This window comes from Trachemys scripta, chromosome 10, assembly GCF_013100865.1.
Source record: "Trachemys scripta elegans isolate TJP31775 chromosome 10, CAS_Tse_1.0, whole genome shotgun sequence".
NCBI lineage: Eukaryota > Metazoa > Chordata > Testudines > Emydidae > Trachemys > Trachemys scripta.
This window is the reverse complement of record NC_048307.1, coordinates 28,284,568-28,306,813: the sequence shown is the minus strand read 5'-3', so window position 1 is coordinate 28,306,813 and position 22,246 is coordinate 28,284,568. Positions and strand designations below refer to the sequence as shown.

General features: G+C 38.7%; 1 protein-coding gene across 19 annotated transcripts in view; it reads left to right on the top strand.

Moving 5' to 3' along the window:
• Positions 1–22,246, top strand: part of RBFOX1 (RNA binding fox-1 homolog 1) — a 1,522,779-nt gene that overhangs the window by 264,336 nt on the left and 1,236,197 nt on the right. For all 19 annotated transcript variants that reach the window (XM_034784116.1, XM_034784117.1, XM_034784125.1 and 16 more), the window contains one exon: positions 6,930–6,992. In XM_034784116.1, the coding sequence (XP_034640007.1) occupies positions 6,930–6,992 (63 nt within the window). The remainder of the gene's footprint in view (positions 1–6,929; positions 6,993–22,246) is intronic.

Here is a 22,246-nt window from a genome sequence, read left to right as displayed (position 1 = left end):
CATGGAGACATGTCCTCTGGAATGGTGATTGAAGCATGAAGGGACATATGAATCTTTAGCGTATCGGGCACGTGAATATCTTGTGACATCGACTACAACAATGCCGTGCAAATGCCTGTTCTGACTTTCAGGTAACATTGTAAACAAGAAGTGGGCAGCATTATCTCCCACAAACGTGAACACACTTGTTTGTGTGAGCGATTGGCTGAACAAGAAGTAGGACTGAGTGGACTTGTAGGTTCTACAGTTTTATATTGTTTTGTTTTTGAATACAGTTATTTTTGTTCGTAATTCTACATTTGTAAGTTCAACTTTCATGATAAAGAGGTAGCGCTACAATACTTGTTATGGTGGAATTGAAAAATACCATTTCTTTTATCATTTTATAGTGCAAATATTTGTAATAAAAATAAACATAAAATGAGCACTGTACACTTTGTATTCTGTGTGGTAATTGAAATCAATATATTTGAAAATGTAGGAAACAACCAAAAATACTTAAATAAATGGTATTCTGTTATTCTTTAACAGCGCGATTAATCGTGAATTTTTTTAATTGCGTGATTAATTCTTTTAATTGCTTGACAACCCTACTTTTCACCCTTATTCTAGTGATCTGAGGACACTACAAAGCTGGTGGTTGCTATACCCATTATACAGATGGGAAATTGCAGCTCAGAGATCTTTGTTTTTATCAGTTGCTCATCACCATGCTAACTAAAAGCTGAACAAAATTAAGGCTCACAAGCACAAAGAAAATAAAGGCATGTTTTTCTCTCAGAATTTGTCAGGGACAGGGTAGGACAATTTAAATATAAGTGGTTTGCCTAAGCTCATACAGCAAGTCAGGAGCAGAATCAAGAAAATTCATGACTGCCAGTCCCATTGTCTAACCTCTGGACAATTCTGCCTCACCCATAAATATGAGCCTCCTGATCAGAAGATTATAACATGAAGAGCAAACCTATTGGGAGAAGACTAAAACTAGAGCCTAATGTTACAAGTAAGAACTATGAGCAAGAACACCTTTTTCAGTTTCAGATTCATTTAGACAAGGTCTTGCTTAGATGCCTGGATCCTTCTTGGACCCCATTCTCCCTTTAGTATTGGAGCCCCTGTTATTCCTCCACATCCAGCTCATTTCCTTCCTGTTTATTCCCAGGTCGTCTACTCTACCATCACAACCACCACTTTTGGAGATCAGTGGTGGTGCTGACTAGTGCTACAGGAGCAGTTCTGCTGGGACTCACTGATGGACTTTACAAATTGAATGTTTCAGTTAATACCTGCATGAAAGAAAAAACCTAAGCCCCATACAGTGAACTCAGAACTTCACTGGGCCCCATTTCACATTTGAGACAAAAGCTTACTTTTCCCAACTGCATGTACAATCCTTCAAGCTTCACAGAAAATTGCTTCTGAAAGATATTAATGCTCTACATTCTTGGCTGCCCTCCTGCCCTTTCCCTTTCACAGAATGGTTCTCTTTTTTAAATACTCCCTGTATGTTTGGTTTCTGCTTTCCTTACTTCTCCTGAGTCAAATTTGTATTCACTGATTTATTCCTTCCCTGCTTCATTCTTTCCCAGATTTTACTGCCTTTGAGAATTGTCCTGTAACGGGGGGGATTGGAGGGTCGGTCGGCTTAGTGGGTGGAGCACCTGGCTTCCTTCCCCTGCTTTTATGGTTGAGGTGCTTTGGTCTTTAAGGCGAGAGGGTGGGGAGGGAGACCCAGGCCCTTCCATTCCACTGGGTCCCAGCCCAGAGCCCAGTGTAGGTCACCCTGAGTAGGGAACCTCCCAGAGGGGAGGCAATGTTGTTTGCCCTGGGTTACATCATACTGTGGCCCCTATGGTTCACATTCCTGTGGTGGCTTGTCTCTTAATAGTGCCCCCTCATGGATCCTGGGCAGCAACCTGCTCCCCTCCCAGGTTACTCTGGGTGTGGCAGCCCTAAGTCTGGTCTCCATGCTTCAGTCACCCGGGTTCCTCTCAGGCTGGGTGCTCCGAGGCCGCTTTCTTCATCTCCTTTGGATAGGAAGACACTGCTTGGTCTTTGGTGGCTGCCTCAGCAGGCAGGTTAGTGATCCTTCCCTCAGGTAGGGAGGCAGCTAGCTCCTGTCTCTTTGCCAGTCAGCCCCGAACTGAGGCAGGCTCCCTCCTTTTCCCTTCCCACCAGACCTGGCATTGGCTGAAGGTATAACAGGGCAGTGCTAGTGGAGCCCAAAGGCTCTCCTTAACCTCTTCCGTGCTGGTGGGTGGTTCCTCTGCTTCACCACATTCCCCCAAACCTACTTGGCTTCCTTCATTTTTTTCCCCCACACAGAAAATGTTCTCTGGTGACTTCAGGCATACCTTTTCCCCTTGAGGGCTACCAACGGGTATCTGTTTAAACCGAACAAGAGGGGAGGTAGTTAAATAAAGCTTCTAATGGAAATTAGCATGGGCTGACGATGATGACATTGAACTTGCACTGTCATGTTCAGCACTGTTGTGAATGTAGATGCTTAGGGGGATACACAACTGCAGGCCTCTGAGCAGTTTTCCACCCCTGAAAATGTGAAGTTTGTACCATTAATGATGATGTATTAAATAAATTGTTTTTCCCATTGTTTTCCTTATAAATTTAACATATCTTGTTGGCAAGAACTAAATCTTGTCAATTTGGTGTTGAAATGTGTTTCAGTAGTTTTCAATACATGAACAGGACAACACAAAGAGGAATGACCAAGTTACAAGTCAACATTGACATGCTATGCTTTGTGTTTTTTCTTCTACGGACATTTCAGCATCTGTCTGAAGTCGGGTATTCTGCATGAACCATGTTTCACTTTTCACTGAAAACTCTGTCCTATACCATAAGCAGCTTTCAGTTTTTCCTACATCTACCAGTGGTTTATCATGCAGTGCCCTCTGTGTCCATAGGATATAGGACTGCCATTTGTGTGGCTTTACCTTATGCTGCATGACTGAGTGCTCTGTCTATTTATCATGCAAGAAATTACATTATTTAATAATGTGAAAAAGCTCATAGAGTTTTGCAACTAACAGTGAATTCTGAAGACAAAAGTTGGAATTCAGATAACTTCATGTCCTCATTTGTCACTGAAGTTTCTTATTCTTCCCTTGGACACATGTTATATAGTGCTATAGAATTAATGAATGGTATGTGCACCAGAAAAAAACACATTTGTTTCAGTGCTACGTGCTTTACTTTTATCAATAAAACGTATTTTGTCAAATGTCCTTTGCGATGATCAAATCCCTAGGAGGTAACTTGGAAAATTAAATGATTGTATCAATTGTTCAGAGCCTTTAGGGTTCATACTTTGAATTTATGGTATAATTTTAATGATGACAAATATGTATCTTGAAATTTTGACTCAACGGTTTCATTCTATATCTGCTAACTATAATAAAAAGCACCAGTGCACTCTGTAAGCATCCTGTTATCTGCAGTGTGTTAGAACACAATTTTTCATGTTCCTGTTGCACTTTTTTCCCTTTGCCCTGATGTTCTAAGGATTTCCTTTTAGTACATATGAACATCTCCTTTTGACAGACAGTGCAAATTAAAAGATATGGCTAGGCACAGGAAACTGGAACCCAAATATGCCCCCTGGGTTTTCATTTACAGTTAGGAGCTACAGACACAATTACTGCTGACAGAAATTCAGAGGCCAGTGGCAGAGTGCATGTGGCAGTAGACTCATGCCAGGCAGTAATTGGGAAGATTATTTTTAATCAGAGCATATCCTACAGCCCAAACATTAGAAATTGCTTGTAAGGCTGACAGGAAATTAAACTGAGACCAAACAAAAAGCCTCAAAATAGGAGTAATATTGTTAGGAGTGTAATGATGGGAAAGCTCACAGCTTGCTGTGTTTGGCTGCTCTCTAAAAGGGATGACTTTTAACTTGCAGCAACAGATAACATTGTCTACTTGCATTTTAAAACCAGACTCAACCATTTATACCTGCATTTAGGAGACGATGCAAAGCACCAGATGTGTGAGCCTGTGTTCGTATTTGTGCTTCTTGTATTCATGTTTGTATTAATTTCTATTTTTACTCTGGCCTTTTCATAGTTCCTAAGGGAACCACTTAAGTTGCCAAAATAATGCAAGGTCATGAAATTTCAAGGTGCTGGTGACTATGTACAAAGCTGTAAATGACCTAGAGAGACTCTTGCTGAAGTACAATCTGTGCTTGTGTGGAATGCCTGAGGCAACTGTCCCAAGGGAGCTGAGGCCAGGGCAGCCTCAGTAGTATGCCCTCACCTCTTGATATCCTCAGAAATTCATCCCAGCCCAGGAGTTGCCCCATTGCAAAAATACTTTAAAACTTGTCTATTTGACTAAACGTTTCTATATGCACTGGCTGGTTTCTTCTATTATCTAGTAGTTTATGCTGAATGTCCTCCCTGCTTTCTCTTGTAAGGTGTTACAGCAGGGGACTATGAAGGAAAGTTGCAGATTATGAATTCCTTATACATCAGAATTGGTTCGGGTGGGTTGCCACTATTTAAGCTGTGTACAATGCTCCCAGATTCTGCAATGCTGGGTCCAATCCAGTTTCCCATAATTATAGTGCTAGTGTTCCTGAATGGTGGGAATTGCAAATCTAGACATACCGCTTATTGTTTTGTCCCCAGATGTGGTTCCTGATGCAATGAAAAATAAAACACAAAAACAAATGCCAATACATTTTGAGTTTCTTCAAATACTGTTGTTTTCATCTTCATGGATGTTTCTAATAAGTTTGGGGGCGTGGTTTGATATATCACTACAGACAAATAATATGCCCTGACTTCTTAATACATACTGATTACTTTTTTGTGCAAAGACTCGCAGCCAGATGCTGCTAGAAAATAGATGTGTTCACAAAATAAAAGCCTGCTCCTTGATGTAATTCATACTACCAAACATATCAATTATGTGCCTAAGAGTTGACTTCTTTGTGGTTACGTACGATACTGAACAACTGAATGGTAAATAAAGCATAGTTTACAAATTATACACGTATATATTTGTTCATTTGAGATTCATATTGTTCATATTGAAATGCACAATGTAATTATATATGATAGGTTATTCATGGAATATGACCAAAGCACCTGGATAATTTTGTGTAGTAGCCTTGAAAAATTGCATGAGGTGGTCACTAGCTAGAGTGTATTATGAGGATCCGCTATGCTTGTTGTGTCAAAATAGTATGCAATTTCCGTGTCACCCTGGATGGAAAGATGTCCTTGTAGACTCTTTGGGTGCTTCTCTCTGCATTGTGACCAACTCCATGGCCAAGGAGAACTTCAGTTTTGACCAGTATAATTAATAGAGATCAAAGGAAACACTGCCTCCTCCATGTGGCTCTCATGCTTTCCCACAAGTACTCCATGTCTCTTTCATGTCCACTTGGAAAACAGGACTGAGGATATCTTATGGTACACTGCCTTTAGATCAGCAAACTTTTGAGGAATTCTCTATTCCCCTAGAGTGTGGGTAGCATATGGTGAAGTTTGTTTAGCTACCGTCAGTATAATGTAACTATTTTAACACTGGTATATGGTTACAAGAGTGTTAAGAGGAAGAAAATAGGATGGAAGGATACCCCTAGACAAAGATTACAGAATTCTGGTCTTCTTAAAAAACAAACGGTGTCTGAAAGGAATAATGTTTATTGGAAGCTATGGACTGCATTCACTTATGGTATTTTGAATGGTTTGGGGAATGAACAATCTCTACATTTGATTTCACATACAAAGTATTTGTGTGATGTATAGATTTGCCATAGATTCAAAATGCATATAATGCTTGTGTTTGTAAGAATGTTGATTTTAGAGAGCATGTACTGGAAATTGCATATGGAAATGAAAAAAAATATATAGGGACACACTTTTGTCATGAAAAGCATGGCTGAGTATGTTATAATTGCTAGAATACAATGAATGATTCAGTAAAATATTAACTGCCACCACATTCCCATCAATAAAAAGGTGGCATGGAGTAGACTGTCATCCTGTTTTAATGAATAGCTATGTATAAACATAGAACACTTGTCCTCAGTTGTCCTCTGCTCCAGAGCTTTCTTCTTCTCTTTCTTTATATTCATTTTTCCTTCACAAAATTCTTGAGTTGTACAACTGAAAAAGTATAGAAAAAGTTAATCACCATTTTAAAATGTTTACAATAAAAATATATGTGTGTGTGTGTGTGTGTGTGTGTTATAAAATTACACTAGGAAATTGAACTATCACAATGTTTGAGTTATAGCTATGCGATTGTGTACATTAACCACACAGTTACTTGACTAGATGAGATTGTAAAGCTAACTTAGAATGCAGGCTTTAAATAAGTTTCAAAGCATGTCTGCCATTTCTCCTCCCCCCCCCCCAAACACAAATCCCTTCAATAATAACAATAAAACACTTGTCAGGCATTGTTAGGTCATAATCATAGTTTTGTCTTATGCTTTGCAGAGCACTAAAGGAACCAGTTACAACACAATAGTGCACACGCTGCCTTTCCTTATTGCTCACGTGAAAAAGTACCAAAGTTCAAATTATGTGTTATTGATTTTGTTCTTTTAATTGTGAATTTTAAATTGTTTTAAGATTATATAGCATTTTTGGTTGTAAGGTGTAACTTCATTATCAAATAGCAGAGAGAGAGAAATAAATGTAATATAAAATATATAAAATGCACTTTGTACATTAAATTACACTCCCCTCCCTCCCTCCCTCATTTTCCTGGAAAATAAATATACACTTTTTAATATTTTTGGATCAAATAAACCATTTTGGGGTTGTGCAGTACTTAAGATTATTGAGCTGTTTTGAAAGACAACGTAAAAAAGGGGAGAGGGTTAAAAAACAGACACAAAATCTCAAACAAATTTCTCCTTCCCAATAAATATGTTTTGTTTCTCTTAGGAAATCGCACAGAAGCCCCATGCAAGTGGTGCCTTCAGTTTTCATGAGCGAAGCCTTCTTTCTGTAAGTACCACTGTTTATTTTGTTTTTCTCCGTGTACTTATATTTCTCAGGCCCTAGAGCAGGATTGAGAGCTCAGTTCTGTAATCATAAAGAATCAAAAAAGGCTTTGGTCTTCACATCTTGTTCTAGCTAATAGCGCATCTTGAGACATGCAGAACATAAGTACAAGGCATAGAGTGGAGTGCAATCCATAACAAACAGTGAAATCATGTGCAACTGACTTATTTAATCAATTCATTTTCTCAGGCCTGGCCACAGGTTAAAACAATATATATTCTCTCTATTATTTTCATTTCACACATTAAGGTTATGTCACTGATTTTTTCTACCTTTGGATGATACTTCAAAAGCATAAAGAAATGCTTTTGTGTATACATGAGTTAGTTCAGCCACTTTTCCCCCTTAAGATATCTAGGAGCAATTCCTTTTTACTTTTGTTGTACAAGTGTTCATATAATGCAAATATGAGGAATTAAGCCCCCTGGCTTTTAGGGCATATATAAAAGTGTTCTGGTGTTAATTAATTTTTACTTTTTCCAGTCCTGAAAATTAGCTGTAATAATTAAGCACAAGCATGGCGATTCTCTCTCTAAATCATTGATTATTTTCATGTTTAGGATTCTTTTTTTCTCTTGAAATATCTTGTTTTAGCTTGAACATAGATGCTAATTGTGCTCAGTGAACCATGTCTGAGGATTTATTTTATGAAAAAGGAATTTATTATATCTCACTAGTAAATAATAAATACTAATATGTCACAGGAAAAGTAATTTTAGGCAATGAGTCAAGGTAGATCTTTTGATTTATTTTACAATGTGATATCTCTTTTCTTTCTTTCTTTTTTTTTTTTTTTGCAATTATTTTAGTACCTTCTCTCCTACTTAAAAAATAATCTCACAATTTGGCATCTTCATCTTGTGTAATGAATGTTAAATGTTGTTATAGTGCTGCAGAAGCAGCTCCATATTGAAGGCTGCAAGAGCCATTGTCTGCCCACAATGGAAGAAAGGCAGGAGGCAAGGGATGTGCTTTTATTAGGCTGCATAGTGCAGGTCACTATGTCCTGAGGCATTTCCGCTTATTGACAGCAGGGCTCCTGTCAGACATCTCCCTTCCCACCCTGGTCCCAGCCAGCCGGTTGCTGGGACCCTGATGCCCTCCCCTTGTATAAGGGTTAAGGGGCACTGAAAAGGAGTGGGTTGTTGGCTCCCTATTGTACCAGATGTTAGAAGTCCTGTGTGCTCCTTCCCTCCCCCCCCTCAGCTTCCTTAAGATTCCTCTGAATCCTCTTCCAATCCTTCTTGTCTGATCACTGTATTCTTTCCATAATGAATACCTGCACTGGATGGACATCTGCCACAATTTTTAATTACTGAAGTGTGATATTTTAACATAATCTGTCTGCCCACTCCACTAAATCCCTGACCCACTGTGGGGAAGGCAAAAAACCTCACCCCGCCTTGATCAGTCTGGTGGCGAGGGAAAAATCCCTTGCCAGCTCCTAAGGAAAAAAAGTGGCTAACGTAATGCTCACAGTGGATCATGAAGAAACTCGGTTCTATTTTGATTCCATGTGTGGAGGAGTGGGTATTGCTAGCCCAGTCCTAGTGAGAGAGGGCTTTTCCAGAACTGCCTATGGTATAAATACCATGTGCTTCCAGTCACCTGGAAGATCAGTGCCTTCCCCATCTCCCCAGGTCCAGCTGCTTCTTGTTCCACCTTGCTCTCTCCAGGTAAACCCTATCCTTCCTGCCTCCTCTTTTTCGCCAATTGCAGAGTAAGCCCTTATGGCAGTGAAGAAGCCCTTTTCTTCCAGGCAGCCAGACAAGGAGCCACTGCATATGGTTCTGGGGAGCACATTCTGAATTAATAGAAAACGAGTATGCAATTTTGCCCTCAATTGAGGTGTGTAGTTCCCCTAAAGTAAAAAGGAGTTACAACTTTTGCAGTGAAAGGAGAACAGACCAAATTCTTCTTTAGCTTTCAAATATATCACTATTAGTAGCTGAGTGCACCCCCGCTCTACTAAATTTTATGTCATTCAGGGGATTAAGCATACAGCCCTTCGTAGTAATAAAAGGCATTTCATTCCTAATTCCCTTGTGCACCACGTGGAAAATCTTCCCCATAATGTCTTTGAAGTCATATTTCAATATTTTAAGAAAGCTGCATGACTTAGTGGATAAAGCAATGGCTGCTCATCTTGAGGCCAGGTTTGAATCAATTTGGTTGTTCTAAATGTGCTTGTTGCTTTTAGCTTTTTTGTCTGTCATGAACAGTCATTGCTATCACATAATAGTCCAACAGCTCTGAGCTGGATTTGACACTATTGACAGTTTCTGCTAGAAAAATTCTAGTAGAAATGCAAGAAGGAGGCTGAAGTTTCTAACCTATGGGAGACAGTGGTCCCTGAGATAATTAGCAGAATGTTGTGAGGAAGCTGACATTAATTTGTCTATGGGTATAATACGTCAATATTTACAAATGCAGTTTTAGGAAAAAAATACTAATCCCCCTTCAACATGCTAACAAAGATTTATAGTGTACAACAATAAAGAATAAAAAAACTAATTTGGAATTTGGAAATGTTTAATGATGCCAAATTTCTGTGATCAGAATTGGTATTATTTTCCCTTGTGATCATAATCTCACCAGCACAATGAATATCAATCAATTACTTGGGCTAAGGGGTATTTTATTTTTTTTTTTTTTACATGGAGCTGAGACTGAAGTCCAGCACGTTGCCTGGTAACAGGCAATGTAGATGAGTTGGCTCCTAAGTACACCATATGGCTGGGCGTTATGCCCTATTCACCCGTGACATGGTATACACATGTAGTACATTACTGATTATAAAATGGTTTATCCCATTCCCTTATTTAGAATAGGAACTTAAACTATCAATACAAATGAAGCTCAAAGTTACTCACATGAATAAAATTGTCTGTAATGACATTAATTTATGCTTGAAGGATCAAAAGAATTGGCATAATGCTACCAATAGAGCTTGTGTTGCACATTTTTGAAGCAATTTATTTTAACTTAATATTTTCTATGGATACTTATTTTGAAGTATTTTTGTCTACTTCAATTTGACAGACAAATATAAATTATAGCGTTCAAATATAGTAAAGTCCCTGTTTTTAAGTCCTAATTTTGCAATGCAGTCATACAGCTGATCAATGTAGCTGATAACATATGGTAATATCTAGCTTCTGGCACTTCTGTTAGTATTACAATAGTGCCTAGGGTTTCCAAACAAAACATGGATCCCATTGAACATGATGCTAAGCAAGCACAGTAAGAGGCAGTTCCAAAGAGATGACAAACTAGACAGACAGACGAAGTACTGTTATCTCTATTTTACAAAAGAGGAAACTGAAGCATAGAGAAATTAAAGTGACTTGCCCAAGGTCTCACAGGAAGTCTGTAGCAGGGCTGGATATAGAGTTGCAGTCCAGTGCTTTAACTCCAAGAACATCCTTTCTCTTCTCTTTGTCTTTAAGCTGAAATTCACTCAAGTGTTGGAAGTCCAGAAAAGCTCCTCCACATCATTTAAGATCCCCATTAGCACTTCCTGGGGAACTCAGGGACAGTTAAGACATGCCAGGACGTTTATATGCTCAATATACACAAGCTGCTAAGGGCTCTATTGACTGGATCCTCATAGGTCACTGATTAGAGAAGGTGAGCGGTGTGATGTACAATGACCCTAATCCTTCATGTAAATGAAGGGGGAGAGCAATGACTACTTTCACAACTCTCAAGGTGGGAATATCAGCAGGCAGGGAGGGATTATATGCTGCTGCTTCTGCATCATCTTTATTTCAGGTTGGAAGGGTAATGTTTTGCCCCTATACCCTTCACTCACCTAAAGACAATTATTCTTATGCAAGTGACATAAACTTAAGAAAGGAATTTCAACAAAGGCACTCTGGAACAAATCTCTGTTATCATTCCAGTAAACACTATAGAAACTATGTCTGTCTAGTTACTTTTCTAGGAATTTACAGCATTGAAACACAACACTAAAATTATATTCCCTGTGTATAAAATGATTAGAGATGCTTTCAAAGAGATAAGACCAATGTACTTCCGTTTATCAGGTTTTCTGCATCTCCAGAATGCATTGTGCTGTGGTACATGGTTTTGACAACCATACTGCAGTAAATGGCTTTATAGGTGTGTTATCAAATTTATAGTACTTTGTGTAGACATTTTTACATACTAGGGAGCGTGTATGCCTGCATATGCATTTCTGATCCCCACCAAATTAAAATATATAATATAAAATCCATCACAATGCGTCGGAGCAGTTTCCCAAAGGAAACACTTGTGCACTGGATCCTGTGCTGGATCTCACTATCAATTTTTGCATTTTGAGAAATCTGGATACTGAGGTAGCCAAAGTGCTCCACTGTTTTGGTGTCCTTCCGTAGATCCTTCTGTGACCTACGGAAGGACACCAAGGTCCAGGTCTATAAGACAACTGTTATTCCAACACTCCTTTATGGATGCAAAACCTGGGTGACCTAGTGACAGCACCTCAAGAGTCTGGAGAGGTATCACCACCGATACCTCCAGAATACCCTTTGCGTCAAGTGGAAAGATTGCCGCACTAACACCAGCATCCTCGCTGAAGCCAATGTCACCAGTATTGAAGCAATGGTGCTCATACACCAAATCTGCTGGGCTGGACATTGTGTGTAGATGCCAGACTCTCGCCTCCCAAAACAAGCATTTTACTCTCAGCTCACCCATGATCAGAGATACCGTGGTGGTCAGAGGAAATGGTACAAAGACACACTGAAAGCGTATCTCAAGAAAACTGATGTGGACATCACAAGCTGGGAGGAGCAAGCCACCAACTGACCTCAGTGGCACCACATCCTCCATCAAGCTGTGGCCTGCTTCGAGGAGAAGTGTCTTGCCCTCAAAGCTGAAAAGAGAGAGAGAAGGAAAGAAAAAAAAAAGAACTTTCTCCCAGCAGGCAGCTGATCCGCCAGGAAATGTCTGTACCTACGGCAGGCAGATCTCTGGTTCTAGGATCAAACTCCTGAGTCATCTCAGGACCCATGTGTAAATCTGTGGTAGAGATCATCCTCAAATTGATGGTCTATCACTGAATTAAAAGCAAAGTAAGTAGATTCAGGTCATTTGCCTCCTGAGTGCTCCTTGTGACCGGAGGTCATGCTAAAGGCAACCTTCCTCAGTACCCCCCTCAAGGAGCTTCTTAAACTCCACACACCCCTTTTTTCCCCCCATTCACAACAGGCTTTCTTGAGGTCTAGGTTTATTTGGATAAAATAAATACAAGAGTAAAATTCAAAGTTCCAAAACAAAATCCATTTGTTTTACCCTCTTGTTGGGTCACTCCCAGATCTTTGCTGCCGGTAGTCTCAGTTCCATATCCCAAGAGACTCTACTGCAGTATCTAATCACCCTTTTCCCAGGCCTTGCTGACTGGGACCTTTTGTGTTTCAGGAAGCCACTCATAGGCCATATCTGGCTGGAGTCTCATCCCTAGGAGTCTCTGCTGGAGCCTGCTCACTCCTAGTAGTTTCTTATCTCTCTGAGCATCCCCTGTTACTGTAGCCACCAGTTGCCCTAGATAGGGAATAATGTGATTGAGCCTACATGTGCCTAATTGGTCTAGAAACCTAAATCTTAGGCTCCTAAATACTGAAGAAATTAAATGGCTTGACCAGTGTCACAGAGGGAATGTGTGACAGAGCTGGGAATTGAATCCACATCTTTAGAGTCCAAAGCTGTTGCCTTAGCAACAAGGCCAAACTTTCTCTCATCTTTCTCTCTTCAAACAAAATAATTATTATTGTTTATTTTTGCTGTTAACAAATGAAAACAAATATAGAATTTCACACACACTGATGGCTGGTAACACATTGAACATTATTTTCAAAAAGTCATGCAGACTAAATGTCATCACTAAAGTACTAGCATCAGCGCTCAAAGCTAATTGAAGCTTAGTTGTCCTCAAACTGATCTTTTTCTCATCTTTAATATGTCATGACTTGGGGGTGAATGTTTCCCTTAGTAAAGATACAGTATTGTTTTTTAGGCACCTACACACATTTGTGTATAACTTTTACTGATAGTTTGTGAAACTAAATTTCTTACTATTAAACTAGTAGGACCCGCTACCATTACTCATGATGGACATAGAAATCCAATTAATTTAAATGTTTTGTTTGCCTTAATGAATAACAATTTGGAACACGTCAGTGTGTAGTCAGGCCTATGTTCTATGCACACTGTGGATTTCCTGCACATCCTACAAGCAATCAGTAAGCGCAATGACTTTTGAAATTTATAGCAATCCCATAAGACACTCCATAATTTATATAATTGACTTTATTTAAGCTTATATAACTGTTGAGGTAAAAAGTTAAATGGGATGATAGTTTGCAAACACGTATTCAGAGATGATTGGATGGAAAACAGTGAGGAAATAATTTATATTAATATGAGATTTAGAATGTTTCATTTCATACAATGTATATGACACCCTAACTGGCTCAAAGTTAATACAAGAATGTGAAACAGTAGGTGAGGTTCTCTCTTGCTGAGAGAACTTGTAATGCCAGTGGGTTAAATTCACTTCACTCTGTATTCTGGATCACTTATTTGCCCAATTGTATGCCTCAAAACTATTTGACTCCCAACCTTTTCAGAAGTCCACCAGCACCTACTGAACTACCTCTTACTCCTAGTAACAGCCATTCTATTTTCATGATTCTGGATATTTTCACCAACTACATAAACCTGTATCCTTTACAGTAGTGGTTCTCAAACTTTTGTACTGGTGACTCCTTTCACATAACAATCCTCTGAGTGAGACCCCCCCCCTTATAAACTATAAACACTTTTTTAATATATTTAACATCATTATAAATGCTGTAGGCAAAGCGGAGTTTGGGGTGGAGGCCGACAGCTCACGACTCCCTATGTAATAAGCTCATGACCCCCTGAGGGGTCCCAACCCCCAGTTTGAGAACCCCTGCTTACAGAATCAACAAGCATTTACATGTGCTAATGCATTAATAAAGGGATGGCTATGGCCATGACCTACCTGAGTCATGACACACTAATCATATAAGGCAATTTCAGTGAGATTGATTAAAGAGTCATGTTCTTCCCTGAGTATAAAGCAGGACACAAAGATCACTGTACCACCCCTTAACAGATGGTATGCTAACATGTTTTATCTGCTCTCTCAAGGAGCAGTTGGCCAGGTACTTGTTAGGTGAAAGAGTTCTGAGACCAGCATGGGGTAGTTGGCTCCTATTAGCATATACTGTATTTCAACCTTGTACATATCCTCTTTGGTCTGGGTTCCTAGAATCAAGGAGCCCATTTACCTGTATACCTGCTGCTTTTCTTCTCCTTCCCCGTTAAGATGCTACTTGCTTCTGCCAGGCCCCTGAGGAACAAAGCTTTATGAGCAGAAGAAGAAAAGTCAGTGTGACAGAAACTTTTGATTTTCACCATATCACAAGTGGTGTCTCACACTGCTAAATGACCCAGTGAAATAAAAATAAAATAAATTGGCTATACACTGGGAAAGGATTGCTTTGACATGCTCTCCAAATCATGCTCTGATCAGGAGCAAATTTCTGTGTAGTATTGATTTTAGAGCTGTACAGTCCATATGCTCTTCAGCAAGCTGCTTCACTATACCAGGTTAAAGTTTTTTTATTATCTTTTTTACAAGTGCTATGGGTCAGGATGTGGCATGTAGGTTAACTATTCAGCCACTCAGGTATCAAAACCAAACTATTCCTTCTGACCTCTGTTAGGGAGTCTTATCAAGAGAACTGGCTGTCAAACTTTTACATTTTCTGGTCTCCTGAATTTTAGATTCCAGGCAGTAAAATCTGCTTTGTGTGAGGATCCTGTACATTTTGAGACAAACTGTCTTAACAGCCTTGCCACCGGTGATACAACAGGCAGCTGTAAAGAAACCGCAGATTCCTGCAGAAAAGACAGCTGTTACAAATTCTGTGTAACAATAAGGATGAGAAGCACCAAGAAAAATCATTCGTTAAATATAAATTAAACCTAAATAAAGATATGATTAATAGTCCGTTTCATAGGATTAGCTTGTTTTAAGGGAGAGATTTTCACGGTGTAGGTTGTGTTTGTTTGGAATTTATTTTATCCTTGCTAACTGATAATGATGGATACTTTAAATTCTGCTCCTTAAACTGAAGCAAGTTTTATAGAAGACTGATCAAATCTCTAATTATTGACACCATCAAGAAAATAATATTCAAGGAGTGCACTTGGGAGAAAATTGACTTATAAGCAACCAGTCTGATTCAAATAACATATTATGCATTTATTTTAACGGCTAATAAAAAGATGCACTCCTTCCTGACATATATTGGATATTAAACCACTATATAAAACGTGCATTTGCATAACTTGATCGATATCATTATAGATACAGCTTCACTTGGAGTTTATTTTGTACTACAGAGGTCAAAATAGACCAACAATAAACCTCTTAAGAAAGTACTCATGAGCAAATTGTTGAATCATTTACAGAAATGTTAAGAAACTTTCTATTTAATCTCATATAAGGTTTGATGAAATATAGCAGTGCTTTATAATTTTGAGGGGTATGTATGTGTATACTCACTTATTACTAAGTGCCCTGATAGATAGAGACTATATAAATATAATAGATATTGATTTAATTATTTCATATTTTAGGTGATATACATGTGAGAAATCTTGTTTTAAATGGTCTATATTTAAGTTTGCTATTGCTGTATCACCTGATAGCATTTAATGGTTTCTCTTTTGCAGTCCTTTGTCCTAAGTGCATCTTAGATGAGCCCTGTAGCTCTTAGGACCAGTTTAGCCTTATTTTACTTAGAAGTAACATATGTAACCTCCAGGCCTGCATCCTGTAAAACATTGGCGTAAGCAAGTTAGCATAAGTGAAACATAGTCTATGATCTTTAGCACAGATGAAGTGATCCAACGGTCACCCTAGATTTTGGGGAATTAGAAAAGCCTGCGTAAGAGAAAAGTTGGCATAAAATGAGACTAGGCAACCACAGGAATATTGAACTGTTACTAAGCTTGGATATTTTAGGATAGGATTGCTGGCAGATGTCTAACCACAAATTTGTTTTAGCAATATGATAAAGAGTCAATAGGGATTAATATGCTAGCCTATCAGGAAAAGGCACCCCAGTATTATGAGGGTGAGGAAGTTGGATATGGACAGAGGAGGCTGGGTGTTTATATGAATATTTGTGATGATTCCCAGGCCCTATATAAGCAAGAACCGAATGAAGACGCTAGCTACCCCTCCTCCCTTCAATATTTTAGTGCTATAATCAGGCATTGAAGATCTGGACCATCAGACCCATTTCACATACCATAGACAGTGGTGATCCTTTGTCTCGTTGTCTCTTACTACCAGATCTTCAAGAAAGGGGTGTGAGTATATAAGTCTATGAGCATATGCTATGCAAGGAATAACCTTTAAGATTTCTCCAATACTCTATTATTGCTATTTGCTTATGTGGTTTGGAGTTTTCTTGTCTCTATTAATTGTATTAATAAAGGTGGTTACAGTTGTGTTTTGTGCCGTGCAAGTGCCCTTGCCATACACAATATTAAACTTGTAAATTTTGATTTTGTTGTGTCTGATTCAGGAACAAGAACCTCGGTACACTCCTTTCATTAGTTGATTATCAACTAGCATTCATTATAGAGTCAGGCGACAGCCCCTAGGTATTTTCCCATACCATTGTAAGACCACCTCCTCATCTGTCTTCTTACCCCCTTTCAGCCACTGATTACTACTCTCTTTATTAATGACCATTTAAGCCTCAAGGGGGCATGGATGTGAACAGCCTCTTTTGGGGCTATCATCCTAGTAGCTCCATCCAGCAGGAGGTTGATTTCTAAGTGAGCAGTTTTCACCTTTCCCCTTAGAATCAAAGGATGTATTCTCCACAATGGGCCTGAACTCCGTCCAAAATGGCCCCTAAGCACTGGTTTCACCAGGATGCATGATGGTGCTCTGACTTAAGTTTTTACCTAAGGAAGTCAAATTGCTCTAAAGTGCAACTTTTAAAAAGCGTTCATATGATCTCTTTTTCCTCTTTTCTGCTGCTGTTTGGCAGGAGGCCATTTTGTAAAAGGCTGGTTTAAACAGAGTAATAGTACACTGATTTACATGGTGATCTTTGTGTCAACAGAGAAAGCTAGAAATGTTTTACTTTTAATGTAGAGTTAGAATTTGGAGAATTTTACAGAAGCGACTTAAATTAAAAAATAGATGACCTCAAAAGTGTAAGTGTTTCTTCTGTCTTTGATGTTAATACAGTTTTTCTTAAATGTTCTTCTGTGTGTATTTCAGTTGTAAATTTAGGCCATTCTCATAATTTCCTAAAATCAGTGTAAAGTGGGTGGACACATTCACTAAACACCTTTGAAAAATCTCAGTCTTAGACTCTTTCATGAAAATTATCAGAGAAAAACATATAGTGTAGGACTGACACAGCTAAAACATATGAATAACTTTACTCACGTGAGAAGTCTTATCATCTTCAGTAGGACGTCGGATGTGAGTAAAACTACATATGTGCTTAAGTATCTGCAGAATTTTTTCTTTAGTCATGCTTTACTTTGCTACATGACTACTCCAATAAAAATCAGTGGGTTACTCACAGTAGTAAAGTTTTGTGCATGTATTTTTGCAGGATTGGGACCTTGGAGCACAAAGAGACTAGGGCCTTGACTAAGCTCTGCTAAAATCCTAGCAGGTGCTCCCAGAACAATTGATTTTTTTCCAATCTCTTTATTTTAATTTTTCCCTAAGCCTAGGAAAGTATGTACAATAATCCTTATGTAGGGGGTTGTCTGTACTGAGTTCCTGTTTTCAAACTCCAATAATTTTTGCTTGGAAATTGAAGTGTAGTTAGAACTAACAGTGGGGAAAATGTATTTTTCCCCATTCTCCCATAATTCAGAAACAGTTTTAAAGGGTTCAATCTTTTGTATTATAAGAAAATAAAAACTACCAGCCTCTGACAGAAACCAACCATGGAAAATACCAGCCTAAAAGATGTATGTTTCAGAAAGCAGTAAGCATGGGAAAACAAAGCATGATTATGGACATTGTAACTGGCATCGTTACTGGCAACTGCTGTGGTAGAAAACAACATTTAAAATACTGTCTCTTTTGATAAGATATCCTAAATACATTTCAGCTAGATTAAAATACCATTTCTTTGTTTGAGAGACTGGACGTTTTCAGTTTCAGAAAGAATTTATAAGCCAAATGTTAAATATGTTTGTGCCTTAGGACTGCTGCTTATTCATCTGAGATTTGCTACCTAATCTTAGACATTTGTTTATGAATTCAGGTTTTATTTAGCTATTTGTGTGGAAAATAATTTGTGGAAGTAAAGATAATTACATTGATAAGTAGAAAATAAGGAAATCTAAGGATTGAATTTAACATTCATGATATTCACAAGTTTAGAAAATATTTGTATTGAATTATGATGGAAGAAATGACTTTTTTATTGCTTCAAACATTTTTGTTTGTGAAATAAAATATATTTTTACTGTAAAGCTATTTCTGCTGCACTGAATTTGCAACTCACATTGTAAACTCATATTTTTTTAAATTAAACCATACGTGAATGCTTTACTAAAAATGTTTTGTTTAAAATAAATGTACAGCTCTGGAAGTTTCAAGTTAAGTTTTGAGCACTTTTTATTTAAACTGCAAAACAAATTAGATGTTTTCAAACTATGAATGTGAAATGCTCATTTTCTTTACAATACTGTAGTTTGAAATATCTTTTCCCCTTTCACAGCATAAGCTGGCATTTTAAAATCTACTTTAAAACACTGCCTCTCCTTGTTAGATCCATATTTTGTTTGTGTTATTGAACTGTAAGTTTCCAAGATTCAATCAGGCCGATATTAGCATCTAGGGGAAAAAAGAGAAACCTTTCTGAGTTCCTGTTGACTTGAAAAGCAGCTGTCTCCTAGAGTTCTATGAATATCTTACAATCCTATCACAAACAGTGTTCATATTTACATGGCTCACTTTTGTTATATTTCCTTCACTAAATAAATATTCAGCAAATCTCATACATGCACAATCACTTGAGATTCAAATATCTCCTTAAGGTGACACTTGACTAATCATGTCAATGACTCCAGCAGTGAGACATTCTTTATTATTTTGCAGTTCCTCCTAATGAATAAATATACTGGGTGGGAAAACAAGCCAAAGTTACTGTTATTTTATGTCACCAAAATGGTTTTGGATTCCAAAGCAAAAATAATATATTAAAATTAAACTGTGTGTAAATCAGGGGAATGTAAATAAAACATGCTTTCTTCCCAGCATTGATCTTGGTAGAAATACATTTTGACCTTTTAGGACCCAGTGAGAGAATAAGATTTTGAGAACATTTTATAGTAATAATAATAATAAATAATACAAAATAAAGTTAAACATTGCCGTACACGGATAAGTTATATAATTATGGTGTGGGTTTCTTTTGTTCCCTCCTCCCTCCTGCATTGTAAATCAACTTAAACTAGGATTTGCTGTTACAATTGTATATTTGTGCTGTTTCCTTGATATTAACAATTGCAACTACCAGCTTTATTCTCCTTTTATCTGTTTCACGCTAAGCGGCTTCACTGACCTGATGGACAATAGAAAAGATACTGGTGAGGGCTTGATACTGGTCCAGGCTGATGAAAGAGGCCTTAAAAAGGAAGTATTAATGGTGTTTACAAGTAGTTGCAGAAATTTTCCTGATATGCTCTGTTTTTTTTTCTTTATATAATTACCTAATAGAAACTTAAATGAAAGTACAATAACCACAAATCCTATCTTAACAAATTAAAGTGTATTGGATATGTCCACCAGGCTGTTTCAGATGAAATCAGAGAATCCAACATGCATAGATTAAAATAACATTGATATAAATTATGCCCAGTTGTAACTGATATTCCTTCACTTTCCTAAGCTATAATGAATGAAAAGTTCTCCATTAGAAAGGGATGTCTAAGCAAAAAAGGACCATTCTTCCCAAATATATATGTGATGGCAGTGTTATCTCCTTACCTCAGTTCTAGAGTTTCCCTTGACACTTTTTTTTGTTTTTTTTGGTCTCAACTTGCCCAGAGTATGTCAGGAGGGTGTGAGCAAGAGAGAGAGAGATGTCCAGATAATTGAAATCATAGAATTGAATCCCTTCCCATGAGGAATACCTGTCAATGTCTACAGACACTAGTTTAAAGATAGGAGGCATGCACAAGGGCTCTCTCTCTGCACAAGGGCAGTGGTCAAGGCTTGAGTGCAGAAAACACTTTGTGAGTAGCTCTAAGCTTAAGAAAAGTAAAGTGCTATTAGCCTGCAGCTACACGTTCTGAACAAGGCAGCCAGACAAGACAGAGTCTAACAAACGTAACCTATATCAACAAGTTTGTGTGAATATATAAGGATTCTTTTTCTGTAAATTGAAGTCCTAAAATTTCTTGGGACTCTTCGAAGTCTATTTTGTTGTCCTACAAGCAATATATTTAGCAGATTCAACCAAAATGACAATTACCTCAACAAGCAGTCAATATGGCTGGGAGATCAGTTACTAATTCAGTAAGTGTTCATAACCAAAATGTCAGCAATAGAGATCTCCCTCTGACAAGTGTTATGGCCACATCCTAAACTGGAAATTTAGAAAACTTCCATTTAATGTTCGCTTATCCCTCTTCCTGTCATGAAAAGCTAAGTGTAAGTTGTTTATAAACTTTGGAGAACATCAGATGTGTTGGTCTGTGGCTGAACCTTAATGTTGAACTTAGGGCTGACATGTGATAATAGCCTTGCATGTAATACAAACAATTTAATCTACCATATATGTGTATATTTATTGGAATAATATTCTAAAAGGAAAAGATTTTAAACACAATATGGCTTTTCTGTAACTGAATGCTAACTCAGAAATTCTGAGAGTCCAAATTCAGTTCAGCCCTTGGTTTAAAAAACAAGAGAGGCACTATATGTTTTGATTGTTTGAAAGATGACCAAACAGCATTATATAAATCAAATAAGATAAAGGCTCTGAGCCTGATTTTTTTTCATAAAGGTTTAGCATGCAGAATTACAGCTGGAGTCAATAAAAGATGGGGTGAGTAGGAAATCAGGCATCCTCGTTTTAAGATGGACTTCATCCAGTTCTACAGTATTGTGGGTGCAACTTTACTCCTGAAATTGAATGTGGGGCAATTATTTAACATAGGTTTGAAATCTAACAGCCAGCTCTTTTTTTTTTAAAAATGTTACAAAATTTAAATGCAGTATTGACAATATATCATTGTCTGGCTATGCTGAAAGAAGGACAGGAGACCATTCATATGGTTTTAATCAGGCCACGACTTTATTATTAGATGTCTAGGACTACCCGGCAGATAAAAGTGTACAGTGCAGGTAATTCCATGTTCATTTAATATCTACCCTGAAGGCTTTTGCCAGCTCCTCTCTTTTTCCATCCAGCTCCCTCAGCCAACCCATTGCTGGGACCTTATCATCCCCCTCCCCATGAACGAGGGTTAAGGTGGGCTATAAGAAAGAGGGCTGCCCCCTTCCTCCCCTCCCCCCGGTTCTGCTCCTTTAATCAACATCTCCTTTGTCAGTCCTTTATCAAGCCATTTATCTAGTCACTGTATACCTTCCCTCTTGAGCAGAGGGATAGCCACAGGTGGGCCTTGATGGGCTGTGGTCCACCCACTTAGCATCAAAGCCCGCCACCCAGCCCCTGCTCTTCTCTGGCCCCAGTGCTTGTCCTGCTCTGCCTGCCCGCCAGGCGCTCCAGCCACGGAGTGGGGATAGTGGCTTGGAGTGCTGGTGGGGCAGGTGGAATGGAGCAAACCCCCGCACTCCCAACCCACTCCCCAGCAGGGTGGGCAGAGCGGATGCGGGCATGGGAGCACCCATTTTTCCAGGGCCCCAGGTTAGCCCAGTGGCTAATCTGCAACTGGGAAGAGGGTGAGTGAGTGGGCAGCCAGTGACGATAGAGGAGATCTTCTAAAAAGGTAGGCCAGCTGCCTGGTTAGCCAGGGCTGGCATGGGGTGGTGGGACCTGCAAGGGAGCTGGGAGCTGTGCACGCTGGAGAGCAGTGTTTCCTCCCACAGCTGGGTGCACTCCTGGGGAGCCTCTGGCCAGACAGTCCATCCATTG